General features: G+C 34.5%; 1 protein-coding gene across 8 annotated transcripts in view; it reads right to left on the bottom strand.

Annotated features, from left to right (window-relative positions):
- DIP2C (disco interacting protein 2 homolog C) overlaps nt 1–16,996 on the bottom strand; it is a 578,672-nt gene that overhangs the window by 227,275 nt on the left and 334,401 nt on the right. For all 8 annotated transcript variants that reach the window (XM_074267256.1, XM_074267253.1, XM_074267254.1 and 5 more), the window contains 2 exons: nt 5,164–5,289; nt 1,577–1,786 (listed from right to left, as the gene is read on the bottom strand). In XM_074267256.1, the coding sequence (XP_074123357.1) occupies nt 1,577–1,786; nt 5,164–5,289 (336 nt within the window). The remainder of the gene's footprint in view (nt 1–1,576; nt 1,787–5,163; nt 5,290–16,996) is intronic.

The following is a 16,996-nucleotide window of genomic DNA, read 5'->3' as shown; positions in this document are numbered from 1 at the left end:
ATTTTCAACACCTTAAAATTGTGAACAGCCATTAATATTTCCAAAGAGTTTTCACAGCCATTTTTTTTCATTTTATTTTTGTAATGTCTCTAGGAGGATTGTTCGAAAGGACATCATAGAATGAGAGACTTGGAGCTGTGTGGGGATATAAAAACAATCTATCTGGGGCAGCTAGATGGTGCAATGGATAAAGCACCAGCCCTGGAGTCAAAAGGAACTGAATTCAAGTCCACCTGAAGAATTTTACTTAATAATTTATAGCTGTGTGAATCTGGGTAAATCATTAAACCTCAATTGCCTCATCCAAAAAGTAAAAAAAAAAAAAAAAAAAAAAAAAGAAATGATCTAGCTGAGCCTTCTCATTTTACATTTTACAGATGAAATAACAGAGAAGTTAAGAGGTCTCTGAAGTCACACAGATAGGAAGTGGAAAGTGGAAAAGATAAGATTTGAAACAAGTATGTTTAATTATAGATCTAATCATATAGTATTGGGCAATATGGGAGATAAGTAATTATAATACATGAGAAAATATGGCAAATACAAAAAAGAGATTTAAGGAATGTATTGAGGGGAACTGGGAGAAGGAAAAATTACTTTTTGCTCAGTAAGAATGGGAGGAAGAATAAGAAAATCTTCTCAAGAGAAGGTTGTGGACAAAGTTGCAGAAGCTGGGGGGTACATGGTGAACTCTCCTAAAACTTTAGAGCAATCCAATTAGAAAGATTTGCTAGACTTTATAATTATGTTAATATATGTATATATTCCATAAATATATAAATATCAAATGTATATTAAACGCATAGAACTTATATATCAATTTTATGATACATTTATACACAATATGAATTATAGAATTTATATTATATATATAAGTTTATAATTTTATGAATACAGCATTTTCAACAATGGCATGCAAAGCTGTGTAAATACACTAGAGTTGGAATCATGAAACACCTTGGTTCAAATCCTGATTCTGATGAGCCATAAAATACTGGAAAATCACCCATCTTCATTTTAGGCTCCTTATATAAGCCTTACATAAGTCCCTTATATAAAAAGTGTCTGCAAGTGAAAAATAATTGTATATAAAAGTAAGCTATCATTAAAAAGCAAAAAGCTGACTGAGGTAGAGCCAAAGCTTCTTTTTCCATGCAACACTCCTCCAATTTATCATAATTATACTTATTGATATTTCCTAACATGGTTAAAGCTTCATTTAGAAGAAAGTTCAAAACATAAATGGAAAATGATTTTAAGGAACAAATAGTTGTCCTCTATTGAATGGAGCTTTTTTTCTTTTAATGATTAAAAAAATTCTAGGATTTTAGAACGAGGGACAAAATCTTTAGTGCAAAGAGTTTCAAAGGCAATCGAAAGAAGGCCATACCTTTAAGTTTCTATGCCATAGTGGAGTGAAGACAGAATAGGGCTCTGAACTTTACACTGTGGTAAAAACACTGAGGATATGTTAAAATTAAAGCCAGGGATGTGAGGGACAAAACAAAAAGGAGGCAGAGTCATCAATCCCTTGAAGTGTGGAGCTATTGAAAACTCAAAGTAAACCTCTGCTTACCTATATGTGTTTGAGCCATGACATCAGCCAGTCTGTGTGCAGCCCCACTGCCTCCACTTTGCGTGGAAGAGGAGGACGTGGTGGAGGTTGTTGAGCCATGGATCGCTTGGCTGATCCAGTGTTCCATGTTGATGCTGCCCTGACTGGAGGTGGGAGTTCCCTGGGAGTCACCCTGAACAGAGCCTTCATCCTCTGAACCCGAAGAGGTATCTATAGATGGAAATAGACAAGGTTAGTTAAGAAACCAGGACCAGACATTTCTCATGATCAAGAGACCATAATCACAGAATTCTAATCTCTTTACTGCGGGATACTTCCACTCCGATACATCAAAATTAATCCCAATTCCTTCCCTCTGAGATTACTTCAGATTTGTCCCAAAAATAGTCATTTGCATGTTTGGCCATTTCTAAGCTTCTTAAGAGGACAGAACTTATCTTGCCTGTTCTTTGAATCCCCAATGCTTAGCACAGTGCTTGGAACATGATAAGAGCTTTATAAATGCTTACTGACATGGCATAAAAGCACTTTATAATGAAGACCTCTTGATACTTCAGTAACAAACCCTTCCTAGGAAATGTACCTTTCTTCTATATACTTCTTCTACATGAAGGAATGGTATTATGCAAATATTCTCTCTTCATAACTCCTTATTCACTCAATCAAAAAAAAAAAAAGAAAAAGAAAAAAGCATTAAGGAGCGACTCTAGGTCAGGCACTGTGCAAGATGTACTGGGATTGTAAAGACAAAGAATGTTCTCAAGAAGCTAACGTTCTCACAGCTCCATATACCTTGCTTTACACTCCTATGGTATTCTCAGTAACCAGTTCTTGACTAGCCAATTGATTTTAACTATGCCAGTTCAGCAAGAAAAAGTATAAGCATCAGGTAGCTTGGCCATCTCCTTAACCTATTTAATTCAAATAAAGATTTGAGTTGCATATAGGATTCTAGAAGAGAGCCATAGCTGCAAATGCCTTGAAAGTCTAGCACTTTAACTGTGAATTAGGGATCTCTAGTTTGCATCTCATATAGAGCTGCAAATAAAAATGCCAGACATTTTGCCACATCTGGTAGGAATGTCAAGACATCAGGATTTCCCTTCAAATTCAGCATCCTATTTATTGTTGAGTGTCTCCTGGGGAACAAGGAATTGGAAAATAAAATGTGGAAAACTATGTACTGCTTAGTGGAACATCAATGTACACACTGCTAATGATTACCGAGTCACTAAAAAAACAGATGTGATCCAGTTATAAGCAATTGTGATTCTATTCCTTTTATTGTAAATTATAAAATAAAAAGCATTATTAATTCTGTTAATTATAAGATCCACGTAGCTTGTGAAGAATTGTGAATTGTCCATTAAAACACACACACACACACACACACACACACACACACAATAAATGGTAGCCCCTGTAAATTATTTTTATGTGCCACGCTGACTTAAGGCAACGTTAAAGGAATCCTTCCCAAAGGAAACAAACAGTAATTCAGAGTAAACTGAGCAATAACAGCCTGGGTTGATAATACCCAGGAAAGGAGAGAATGGTAGAGGAGCCATTTATTCCAAGCAAACACTCACATGTTATTGAGCAAAGTTCTAAAGGTCACCAAGATCCCAGGAAGGAAAATAATGCAAACAAGTGGAAGTTGGATTATGCATTAGCAGATGTGGCTATAAAAGGCTGAGAGCAGTACTGAACACAAAAGAGAGCACTCAAAAAAAATGTTTTTTGAATAAGCATGATGTTGACCATGACATGTATGGTGTTTTAAAGCCATCTCATGTGAAATCACCACTATGACTCCTGCGTGACTGCTGGATGACAAGAAGGAATGTTTGTCAGTCTGGATTGGATTGGATGGGATGACAATTTGCAAAATTCTTCATTCAGAGCGCATGGAAATGCTATGCAAATAATCATTTGCAAATGTTATAGCCAGAGTAAGACTTCCACCAATGAACCTGTGCAGTTCTCAAAGAAGATTTAAAATACAAGGACTTTACCTTGTGTCATGACTTATGGGGTTTTGTGTTTATGTGTGTACATGTACAGATGTACACATATGATACAATTCTCTATGAAATATACATATATAAACATATAAATGAGCACATAAATACACAGATAGTAAAAGTAAAGTAACTACATATTGCTTCTTACTTTTGATATAGTTTATATATTTCTACCAAAAAAAAAGAAAAAGAAAAAGAAAAGTTTATAGGAAGGGCCCATGTCTCCAAGCTTGCTTAGGCTTTTAACTATTTCCCATTTTTCCAGTTTAAAGATATTTCCATTATCTAACACTTAAAATTACAACAATGACATATTTTCTTTGCTATGCAAATTCTGGGAAAGCATGGAAATAAATTTTATCATAAAATAAAATATATTGATTAAAATCCACCATATGCTACAAGGATGTTTGCAAATAGGCAGAATATTTACTATTTAAACACACAAAAGAAAAATAAATAATAGAAAATCATGTCCTTAATAAAAGAATCATTTGAAAGCTCACATATAAACCATGAATACAGATGGAGGTACATTGGAAATTTTCAATATAATGAGTTCTATTACATAATTTTTAGGCTGTATAAGTTCAGACATTTGAAGTTGAATGAGGACAGGTAAAATTATTAATCTGAACACAATGTTAGTTTAGTAAGTCCCATGTCACTATTTCTCAATATACACAGAGCCTTAGAGCTAAACTATAAAATATGGAAGATGAGTTCAGACCTCAATAACAACTATTGACTTTGGTTTACATGTAATGCTGCTATTTTGCTATTCTTTTAGCTCCTTATAATTCTTTCAAGACAAAGAAAAAGAGGAAGGCAGATCTGCCTCCACAAGTTAAGAGTTAAAGCAATTACTTGGGGAGGGAAAAAAGAAGCATGAAATATTCTACATTTTAAATATATATATATATATATATATATATATATATATATATATATATATATATATATATATATATATATATATATATATATGTTTGTACACACACACACACACACACACACACACACACACATGTTTCATTGCACAGATTTTAAAATGCATCCAAGTCACAGATTGATGGTTTCAATCAATCCACTCAAAACAAAAAAGCAATTAAGCACTTACAATATTGCAGGCATTGCATTAAACGTTATATAAAAAGACAAAAGCAAAACTGTCTTTAAGGATTGTATGTTCTAAGGGATCAAATGAAATAATATCTGTGAAGTGCTTAGCACAATGCTAGGAACAGAGAAGGTGCTTCTTAAAACATTTGCTCTCTGCAATGTAATTAAGGATGTCATAGAGATATCATCTAAGAATGTAAAGATTACTAAGGATGTAAAGATTGTCCACCTTACCAGGAAATGAGTTTCAAATGAAATTGTAACATGTATTGTTTCTTGATAAACACAGAAAAATCAAAATCAAAGCGCCACAATTTAAAAAAACAAACAAAAAATCCTAAGCAAGAAACCCCAAATCAATTATTTTCTCACCATGTGCTCCGACAAGTACATGCACATTCTCCTGAGTAACAAAGACCACAGGTTGGCACATTTACTTACCTGGAGGTGTGTAGGCATCCATTGAGGTCTGCACAACCAGAGAGCGGCGTTTGGAAGGCATTGGAACTGCCATTTTCCTTTCTTTGTGTTTAGCCAGGGCTGCTTGGACAGCTTCTGTATGAACATCTGAAATAATACAAGATATTTGATTATTTAGTATGTAGTCTATGGATTCTATAAGCTCCTGGGTTTGTCCTCCTTTTTCTTGGACAACTTTGGCTTCTTCATTGCCTATTTATCTCAGCACCAAAAGATGGAAAGGGAATGGAAAAGGGAAGCAAAGCTTCCTTCAGTCACTTTCGCTACTCACTGGAAGTTCCATTAAAAATAGGGAAAAATTATTTTTTGGCATATCTAGTTTAATTTAGGCATTTTGAGCCATTATTACTAATCAAAAGACAACTATATTTGCAAAGGGCTCAATATTGCCTTGATTTTATATCAATAAATCTTCCTCTTGAATTTTCACCCCATGCGTCTCATTTTTGAAGGCCTATGGACTAATTTGCCTAATACTATGACAAACAGCAAGATAATATAGAGCATAGAACTCCAGTCCTGCAGTCAAAAAGACCTAAATCCAAATCTGACTTCAGACACATAAAAGCTGTGCGATCTTGGGCAAGTCATTTAACCTTTCTTTACCTCAGTTTTTTCAACTGTAAAAATGGAGAAAATAACAGCGCCTACCTCACCAGGGGGGAGTGGAATTGAGGATCAAATGAAATTATATTTATAAAGCATTTAATATGCTAAGTGAAATATAATTGGTGCTATATAAATATTTATTTTTCCCCTTCACCTCTATGAATTTTCCATTACATTTTTCTGGGGATACTGCCCAGTATGTAAATCAATGTTTAGTTTTTTTTCTTAAAGCCCTTAGTCCATAGAACTATTTAAGTCTCTGATAATCTTGAATTCCATTCAACTCAAAAAAACATTAATGAATGTAGAGAATAGTATTAAAAAGATAGACTCTATGCTTTATGAGGGCAGAGACCATAAGAGCGAAATTGTTATAATACATAGTTAGAATACACAGTAAGTACATGACAGAGAAGTATCAACAGAGAGAGCACTATATAAGATAAGATGGAGAGGCAATAATATAAGATACAATCCCTACTTTTAAAAAGTTTATGGTACAGTAAGAGATGAGACATGTATACAAATAATTAAAATGCAAGCTCAAAATTATTAAGTACATAGTAGAGTATATATGAAACTCAAAGAAGAAAAGATTATATCTGACTCTGTAGATCATTCATGGAGGAAGTAGCTTTGGAATCGATTTTTGATTGCCAATAGGTAGAAGTGGGTGGGAGTGAGGTTCTCTGCTTGTTGATGTTCTCTCCAAAGAACAGACTACACAAAGTCACAAAGGCAAAATAATCCAGAGTGGGTAAATGGGACAATCGGTAGTCCTGGCAGACTTTGGCGGTAGCATAGAATGTCCAAAAGGAAGGAATCTAAAATGTGATTTGAAAGGGATGGGGGAGGTGAAGCACTGTCAGGGAGAGTCTTGAACACCAAAGTGAATAATCTATATTGCAGTCAACAGATAAAGAAATACATCTGAAGGTTTTGTAGCAGAAGGGTAATATATTCATGTGTAGTAGAGGGATTAATTTAGATACTTATAAAGGAGGAAGTAGAAAGGGAAGAGACTGGAGGAACAGAGAAAAAAAAAAGCAACAAGAAATGATTGATTAGGATTTGAACTATGATGGTGGGAATGGAAAGAGTAAGCATGGAACTGGCATAAGAGATACTCTGAGGTTAAAGGACTCCTTTTGGCAAATCCTAAAATATGACTACTCAAGAGGAGACATTTAACAAATTCAGTAAAAAAATTACAAATGAACTACATGAAGTATGTATGAAGCAGTATGTTATCTTGCATAATCTTGCTGAGTAAGTGATTTGATCACTATCCTCTGAGAAACTTCATCAATGAGGAGGGAGAAGATTGCTCTTCTCCATATCTCCTTTCGAATGAAAGCCAGGTAAAAAGTATTGTAAATCTAGAACCTGAAATTATTAGAGTAGCTTTTGTAATTATCTTGTTAATGCAGATTAATGATGAATTAATGACAACTGCTTAGAGAAAATTAATCTGTGAACTATTATTAAGAAATGAGAATGCTACTAGATTCCTGACAAAGGGGGGTGGGGATGCACTTCCAATCTATATTTTATCATGCTTTGCAAGGGAGAAATTACTTAAAATAATTGGAGGCCTGAAGCATGAACTCAAGGACTGAAGTCCTTATTGTGTTTCATTTGTATGTGTGTTGCAAATGTAACACTTGAAGCAGTTGATGTAACTGCAGAGGTTACATGCTGACTTTCATTATGTCCATGCGTTTCAGATTATTTTTAGCACTAATTTTTTCAATTTAGGGTTGGACTTTGGAGACATATTTTAATGAATGTTCATACATTCAGCTGTTCCAGTTTTCTTAGCGTTCACTAAGCACAACTCACTCCCACTTTCCTACTACTCTGCCCCCTGCCTCCATGATTAAAAGATAGTAGAAAAATATCACAAATGCACAGTTTACTAATCTAATGAAATTGTGAGGTATTGACATGCTACAAAACAAAGACAATGAATTCAGAAGATAAAGGCAAGGAGAAAAAAAAAGAGAGAGGGGTGGGGGGAAGGAAGGAGAGAGGGAAAGAGAAGAGCAACAGGAAAGGAGAAAGAGAAAAAGGGAAATGGAAAAGAATACCAAATACTGAATTCTTCTAAGAAAAAAAAAATTAGTAACTGAAAAGGTTCCTTGTTCAAAGCTCAAAAAAAAAAAGACTCAAAAAGGTTTAATATTTTGGTACTTGTCCAAACACCCTAACACTATAAAAAGTTACATAAATTGCCCTTATATTTGTTTTCCTTTATCTGACAAATCATTTTTCATGAAGTTCCTGAGAACTGGGGATATTTAGGCCTTTACATTGGAGAGGATGCGTTCAACCAGCTAGCTGGTCCATGGCTAAGGGGCAGATTTTCTTGTGATTTTTTTTTCATTTGGAAACCTTGAGAACATTGTTCCTAAAGTGACACTATGGTATCTCAAGCCAGGAGCAAAATGGGTCATAGCAAAGGGCAAAGTCTGTGGGACCACAACTATAACAGAATCAAAACTCGAGTCTTATTTGTATCAACTTTCACAACAATTAAAATATCTATCCCATGTTTTATTCAGTTTTTCTCTCTTTTTTTGTTCCAAAATCAAAAGCCAACAGAAAGAAATATCCATTTGTGTGCAGCATACTCCTCATAGAGAAGATTACAATCTAGTGTTTTTATGTTTTGATATCTTATAAAATGATACCTGGTCCAGTTTGATACAAGCTGATTCAGAAGAGATGCTCCTTTATTTACTGTGTTAGCCTTTTAATTGATGTGTTGATAATAATATTGATAAGAAGGTTAAACATAAATATCATAATTATCATGAATTCTTTTCTTTCTTCCTCCTTTTTCTTCCCTCCCTCCTTTCTTTTATTCTTTTATTCTTTCTTCCTCCTTGCCATTTTTCTTTTTTCTGCAGAATTTTGTGTGCTCTATGTGCTACCTCCACCCTGACCCAATCATGTGTTACTGGCAGCAAAAGCAATATAACACATCCCATACTCATGTGAGCAACCACAAACACTCAGCCACTTATTTTGTTCACTGTTGCCTCTGACTCATGCTGCAGAATCCTGTTATCAAATCAGACTTGCTAAAAACTCTGAAAACATGGTATTTACACACATATATATGGTATTTACACACATATATTGTATCTAGGTTATATTGTAACACATGTAAAATGTATGGGATTACCTGCCATCGGGGGGAGGGAGTGGAGGGAGGGAGGGGATAATTTGGAAAAATGAATAAAATAAAAAAATAAATAAAAACTCTGAAAACAAACTTTTGCTTCTGATCATTTTGGGATTAAAGAAGTAGGAGAAGGGATATTTAGTTGGCCAATCTTGAACTAGTAAAATCATTATATTTCTAAATTTGACATGTACTTGGTAGTCCGGTTTCAAAGGAAAGCTATGACAAAAAGATTTCTTTTAAGTAATGCAATTGCCATCTTACTTAGAAGACTCTATTCAGTGTTGCTGACCTTTGGTTCTCAAAAACAATGACTATGGGCAGCTAGATGGCACAGTGGATCGAGCACCAGCTCTGAAGTCAGAAGGACCTGAGTTCAAATCCAGCCTCAGAGAATATTTCCTAGCTGTGTGAACTTGGACAAGTCACTTAATCCCAACTGCCTCAGCAAAAAAAAAAAAAAAAAAAAAGTCTGAGATGATGCCATTTAAAATTGCTCTTCAAGGGCTGAGATTTCATCAGTGTGAAGAACTTCAGTTGGGGTCACAACATCAATGATTTATTCCTAGCGAATGGCCTCAAAGAAAAGAAGTTAAATGGTTTTCCTAGCATCAAACTGTTTCAGTCAGCATCAGAATTTGAGCCCACGTCTTGTTTAATGCAAGTCACTATCCAATTCACTGCATTATACTGCTGGTGACATATACAAAAAAAAAAAAAAAAAGCATGTGTGATGGTACTTCCTGGGTAGCGCTGAGGAAAGATTTAGCAACAATCTTTTCTTCAGTCTTATTTATCCTCCATGTGGAACCATGTAGGGGAACACTTAGGACAAGACTGACAAATTGTCCAAGACAGATGTTAGTCAAAGCTGTCCCAATCCAGTACTATTCCATCAAAACTACTTTGTTACATAGTCACGTAGATACCTAGAAGTCTGTCTCCAGCCCAGTTCCAAGGAAATATTATCAACACAAATGTCAAGAAGATTACTGTTTCACTAAGAGCTAATAGTTAAGGTTCAGATTCATTTAACACTTTCACAAGTTCTGACTCTCCTAATGTCTAGCATTATAAATTTGGCATCTTTCATGATACAGCACTGGAATCCAAATCCAGTGCTGGTAAGATGATTCATATTCCCTAAAAGTACACACACATGGTTTTGTTTTTTCCAACTTCTGTTTTGTTTTCATTTAATTCTTTGTTTTCCAAGTGATGACTACATAATTTTGATCAACAATGCAATGAAATAGCATTTGCAATTCTGCTGTATATGAATTTAGAAGCATTAGATTAGTAAATATATATATAAATATATGCAGTATGTATATATACACAATATATACATATATAAACATACATATTATATATACATATATATACACACATATACACATACCTCTCATATATAATCTCCATAGGTATGCACTGAGTGTGGGGTAGGAAAGGGCCAATGGGAATGCTCCCCTTGGAATATATCAACACACAGCTTTGGCTCTCTGCCTGCCTACAGATTAATTCCTATTCTAATCAGTCCTGCTCTTCCATGTCCAATACAGGTAACAGATGTCCTAGGTTATTATAATATAATATTTGGGACTCCTGACCTATTCTCAATAATCTTCCAAACACCCTTATGCTTTTCAAACAATTTTCCTTCTACCTCCATGTTTTACTCCAAACTTGGCTATCATCTGAGCTCAACACAGCCATAGGATCATACAGGATTCCAGAGTTAGAACTGTAGAGGCCATTGAGTTCAATCCCGACATTTTACAGATAAGGAACTGATTCCTAGAAGTGAAATGATTTGCCCAAGATCACCTAGCCAGAAAGTACAGAAGATTAGTACCCAAAATTTCTGGATTCCACAGCCAACACACAATCAACTAGATCTTGCTGTCTCTCATCCCTGGCAACCCTCTGCAGCATAAGCTACTCTTTCTCCTAATTCTTCCATATCAGAGGGTTAAGAGAAGGATTTGATATTCTTCTTGCTCCTCACTGCTGTTTCGAGACCCCTCCTTTCCCCCCAATCCTCATTGACCTACATGCTGCATTGCATAATAACAAAGAGGATTTGGAAGATAAAAGGTTGCTGTTATTAGCACTATCTCTTCCCTCTCAAAGTTGTTTCCATACATATGATCCTTCAGATGGACACGGTTTGTGTTCATAAGCTTCATTTTCTGTTCTTAACAACTTAGACCCTTTTGACTTTTTCAGTTGATATTGAGTTTTCCTCTACAATACAATCATTTCTCAAAATCTTCAGGGACTTACTGATGACATATATAATCTCAACATGAAGTTCCTGGACCTTCTTAAAGACAATACTTCAATACTTCTGAAGATTACCTGGAAAGATGAGATATTTGACACTGAGGTCTTCTCTTGAGCTGAACGATCAAGTTTTCAAACTTAGTACAGCTCCAAAGGGTTCAAATGCAAAACATATGTTCACCTAAAAGACTATTTTACAGAGACTAGCACAAGACAAGTGCTCACATGGGATCAGAAGAAGCAGTATAAGAACACTGTTAAGGTCCTTTGAAGACTTTAATATTGATTGTGGACATGGGAGAGCCTGGTAAGGGACTGTTCAACATGACACTGTCATATCAAAGAAGGCTCTATGTCCCATGAGCAAATCAGAATTGCAGCAGCACAATGGAAATGTGAGATGTGCAAATCCAGAGACATCTTTATCTTAAATGCTCAAATGGACTATTTGTGTTCAATCTTTGTAGAATTTTCTGAGCTCATATTGAATTGATTGGCCACAGATGAACATATTCTACCCTGACTCCAACATCATGATGTCATTACCATTGGTTCTTCTGATGTATGAAAAGTGAATAAGAACCACACTCCACATCTTGCTTTATCATGGTTACATCTTAAACCTTGGAGATTCAGAACTTTGAAATTCTACTTATAGATTTCAACCTACTTACCTTACATCCCTTTTTACAGCTAGGTCCTAACTAGTGTGAATAATGAAACCAGAAGGCTTTGTCTTAGATTGAGGCTCAGATATCTTGAACCAACCAATAAATAGAATGGGCTAGTTTACCTAGTCGCCCAAACCTGGATAGTGCTCTAGGACCAGGAACCCAAAGAACAGATTAACTATCCCAGGAACTAGGGCATACATTCAGAAAAACATGAATTTTGGAGTCAGAAAATCTAGATTGCAACTCTGACTCTGCTACTCACTATCTGAGTGACAGTGTGAGTCTTAGTTTCTTCATCTATAAAATAAAGGATTTGATTAGAAAATCTCAAAAACTTTATATACAAGCTTTATATCCTATATATTTTTGAAAAATGTGTCCATACTTGAAATGACTATTAAATATAATTCTGGTTATTCATTAACAAGAATTAAGAGGAAAAATTATCTCCATTTATAATTGAAGATGTTTATCTTAATTCTAGTATAAAATAAAGACAAAAACTAAAGTGAAGCTCAAGGGAAGCATAGCTTCTTTGATCTTACAGCAAGTCTCATAGACTAAGATGTAGCTGTCTTTCTGTCATCTGTGGTGACATTTCCACATAGCAACATTAGTCTTTGGGCTAAGACATTGCTGTTTCTAGGTTTCCTTTCCAAAAATGTTACTACTTAAGAGAAATAGTTTGGCATAGTGATCAGATTGCTCAGCTTGGAGTGGGGGGGATCCAAGTCCAAATTCTGTGATAATTAGTAGCTGTGTAACTTAAGGAAAAGAACTAAACTTCTTTGTATTCCAAACCATTCCCCAAATCTCATTATGTCACAAACAGGATGGAATTTGTGTCAGTAGAAGAAATCCATACATAAGGATGCCTAAAAAGGTCCTTCTGTAGTAAACTGTACTTTCCATTAATGTTTTTAGAAAATTAAGACATTAGGTCATTAGCATTCATTCACAGCTACTGTTCTATGCAGATCCACCAAATACCTGACTGGTCATTTTTTTTTTTTTACTGTGGTTCCCTTTCTATTTAAACAATGGAAACACTGGCTCATTCTGGAGTTGTCATATTGCCACTGGCCTTTTGTGGATGTGAAGGATCCAGGCTGTCAATAGAGCAGTTCATCAGCTACCCAGGCAGCTTGGTTATATGAGCTACTCTCCTGATCTCAAGAATTCTTCATTTGTCAGGCAATCATGGGGAAAAACTTAACACACTGAACTTTAAACTAGGTAACAATGAGCTTCCACTCTTTACACTGGATGTTTCTGTGTTTGAACATTAGTGCCCCAGTAGTCACATCATTAGCAATAACCATGGATATAATGGAGATTGACCCAGGCTGGTTCATTCTTCATTTACACTGTCTTCTTGGTAAAGAAGTGCCTAAGGTAAACATATTCATATACCTCCTTAATCTCCAACTTATATATGCTCTACCTTATAGTCAATAGCCAATGCATATTCACTTTGCTTTTCCTTGGATTCACTTCTAAGCCAACACGCTCAAATTCCTTCTGCGGTAGTTCAAGTCTTGGAGTTCTGGGATATTATTTGCACAAAAACACAATTATGGTAAAGATCAAACATGGGATAGTAAGTTTGGGGAGGGATGTTCCCTATTCTAGAATCATGATTCAGCATTACTTGAAACAAATAATGATTTTTATAAGGTTTCATTTTACATAAGTAATGATCATGGGTGGAACTTTCTCTTGACAGGACTGACTCAATATCTAACCTTAACCAGATGACATCAAATTGAGCTGGGTATTAATATTGTTCACTTATTTTTCAGTTATGTCTGACTCTTCAATTCAGGATTTTCTTAGCAAAAATACTAGAGTATTTTCATTTTTACATTTACATTTACATGGTTCATTTTACAAATGAGGAAACTGAGGCAAACAAGGTCAAATGAAGTAGTAGTAGTAACAGTAGTAGTGGTGGTAGTAGGAGTGGTAGTAGTAGTAGTAGTAGTAGTAGTAGTAGTAGTAGTGTGAGGGGTAGGTTGGTAACCATTTCCATGAAGAAAATATATCTATCCAATTCAAAGACTAGAATATTGAAGATTGGAAAAAGATCATTTTCTTGATAAAACTCACTCATTAATTTAAGGCTGTACCAAAACCAATGTCAGAAATAGTTCAGATGAGCTTTTAAGATAAATAAATATATACTTCAAAAGTATTTTTATCAGACTATAAAATATTCACCACAAAAATGTTTAGGGGACTTTTTCTTTCAATGGGCCCAGAAGTGTTCTCTCTATTGATGAACTCTGGTAATTATGTTGAAATACTGAGTGAGAATTATAGAAATTCCCAAATGGAAAGGAATATTAAACAGTCTTACACTTACAAACTCCCTCATCCTCCTAGGTATTAATACAGTAATTACTGCCCTATACTCTCTCCATATACTAAGCACCTCTCAACGAGGCAAATTTACCCACCACATAAATCCTATCAAGCCTACATTCACCCGAGAACATATATTAATAGCACTGCACCTGTTACCCCTACTAATTATTTCTGTTTCACCTAAATTCATCTTAGGTCCCACATATTGCAAATACAGTTTAACAAAAACATTAGATTGTGAATCTAGAGTTAGGAGTTCAAGCCTCCTTATATACCTGAGAAAGTTACAAAAACTGCTAATTCTTGAATCCATGCCTAAAACCCATGGCTTTCTTACTTTTAAAGGATAGTAGTCATCCATTGGTCTTAGGAACCAAAAATTTTGGTGCAATTCCAAATAAAAGTAATTATCTATTAAATACTTCATTACTATTATCCATTGCCATACTCACTTTCCCCCTAATTTATAGCTTACTTTTCCCACACAAAACCAATAGCTTCCCCACACTATGTAAAAACTCAGTTAAACTCACTTTCTTTACTAGCATCCTACCACTCACCCTATTCATCTTCTCAGGACAAGAAGCTACAATCACTAACTGACAGTGATTCTCAATAAACTCCTTCAATCTAACAATAAGTTTCAAACTAGACTACTTTTCCATTATCTTCATTCCTATTGCACTGTACGTCACATGGTCCATCTTAGAATTCTCAATATGATATATACATGCAGTCCTAATATCCACCGATTTTTCAAATACCTAATCACATTCCTGTTTACTATAATCATTCTTGTCTCTGCAAACAACCTATTTCAACTCTTCATTGGATGAGAATTGGAAGAGATTGGGTGAGTTATCACAAATAGTTAAAAAAATTTATTCAAGAAATTAAGATGAGCATGCTTCAATGGACTGTGACCTTGACTTATTTAAATTGCAGTAAAAATCTACAGGCTATAATACAGGTTAGATGTAGAAAGAACATACACTTAATATCAAAAGTAATGTTTTGTAAAAATGAATTAAAAATACATGGAATGTGTAATCATATAAAATAATATGTTATAATCAAATCAAGGCATATAACATCTTATAAGTGGGTTTTTTAAGATATAAGAAGAAATGAGGGAGAGAAGATGTAAGGTTTATTATATATCAAGAAATTTTCTTACTTTTCCACAATTAATTTTCATGGTACTATGCTACTTTAAATGATATGCCAATAAATTTTTAAATCACTTTAAAAGAAAAAAAAAGATTAAGTGTACCTAAATTCATTTGTTTATTTATTACAATTCAATCAAACTACAAAAGATTATTTTATACGGCTAGAAAAAAATAACAAAATTCATCTGGAAGAACAAAAGGCCAAGAAAAAAGAAAATTAATGAAAAAATGTAAAGGAAGGTAGTCATGCTAAATCTAAGATCATATGATAAAGCATCAATCACCAAAACTATTTGGTATTGGCTAAGAAATAGAGTGGTGGATCAGTGGAATAGATTAGGTACAATCTACTGCTTGATAAACCCAAAAACCCAGGCTTTTGAGACAAGAATTCACCACTTGACAAAAACTGCTAGAAAAAATGGAAAGTCGTTAGGGCAGAAACTAGTATAGAACAACATCTCACACCATATACCAAGATACAGTCAAAATGATTACATAATTTAGACTTAAAGAGTAAATTAGGAGAGCAAGAAATAGTTTACTTCTCAGATCTATAGAAAAGGAAAGGATTTATGACAAAACAAGAGATAGAGAACATTATGAAATACAAAATGAATAACTTTAATTACATTAAATTAAAAAAGGTTGCACAAACAAAACCAATGCAACCAAGATTAGAAGGAAAGCAGAAAGATGGGAAACAATTTTTATAACAAGTATTTCTGACAAAGATCTCATTTCTAAAATATATTTTGAACTGGACAAAATTTATAATAATATAAGTCACTCTCCAATTGATAAATGGTCAAAAGATATCAACACACAGTTTTCAGGTGAATCAATTAATCTATGAAAAAACTATTCAAAATCACAAGTGCTTAGAGAAATGCACATTAAAACAACTCTGAGGTTCCCCTTTACACCTATAAGTCATCTATAATATGACAGAAAATGAAAGTGATAAATGTTAGAGAAGATAAGGGAAAACTGGGATACTAATCTCTGTTGGTAGAATTGTGAACTGATCCAACCATTCTTGTAGATCAATTTGGAAGTTTGCCCAAAAGGCAATCAAACTCTGCCTACCTTTGACCCAGCAATACCATTACTAGATTTGTATCCCAAAGACATCATTTAAAAAGGGAGTTGTATAAAAATATTTTAGAAATCCTTTATGTGGTGGCAAAGAATTGGGAATTCAGGGGATGCCTATTGATTGAGGAATGGCTGAACAATTTTTGGCATATGGACTAAATGAAGATATTGTGGTATAAAAAGTGATGAGCAGGCAGGTTTCAGGAAAACCTGGAGTTACATAAACTGATGCTGAAAAAATGGGCAGAACAGTGTACACAGTGACAGCAACATTGTGTGATGACCAATTGTGATAGACTTAGCCCTTCTCAGCAATATAATGATTAAAGACAATTCCAGAAGAGTCATGATGGAAAATACTATCCACATCCATAGAAAGAAGAATGGAATCTGAATGC

This window comes from Sminthopsis crassicaudata, chromosome 5, assembly GCF_048593235.1.
Source record: "Sminthopsis crassicaudata isolate SCR6 chromosome 5, ASM4859323v1, whole genome shotgun sequence".
In the NCBI taxonomy this organism is placed as follows: Eukaryota; Metazoa; Chordata; class Mammalia; order Dasyuromorphia; family Dasyuridae; genus Sminthopsis; species Sminthopsis crassicaudata.
Note: the sequence above shows the minus strand (reverse complement) of the source record. Positions and strands in the feature narration are given on the sequence as shown.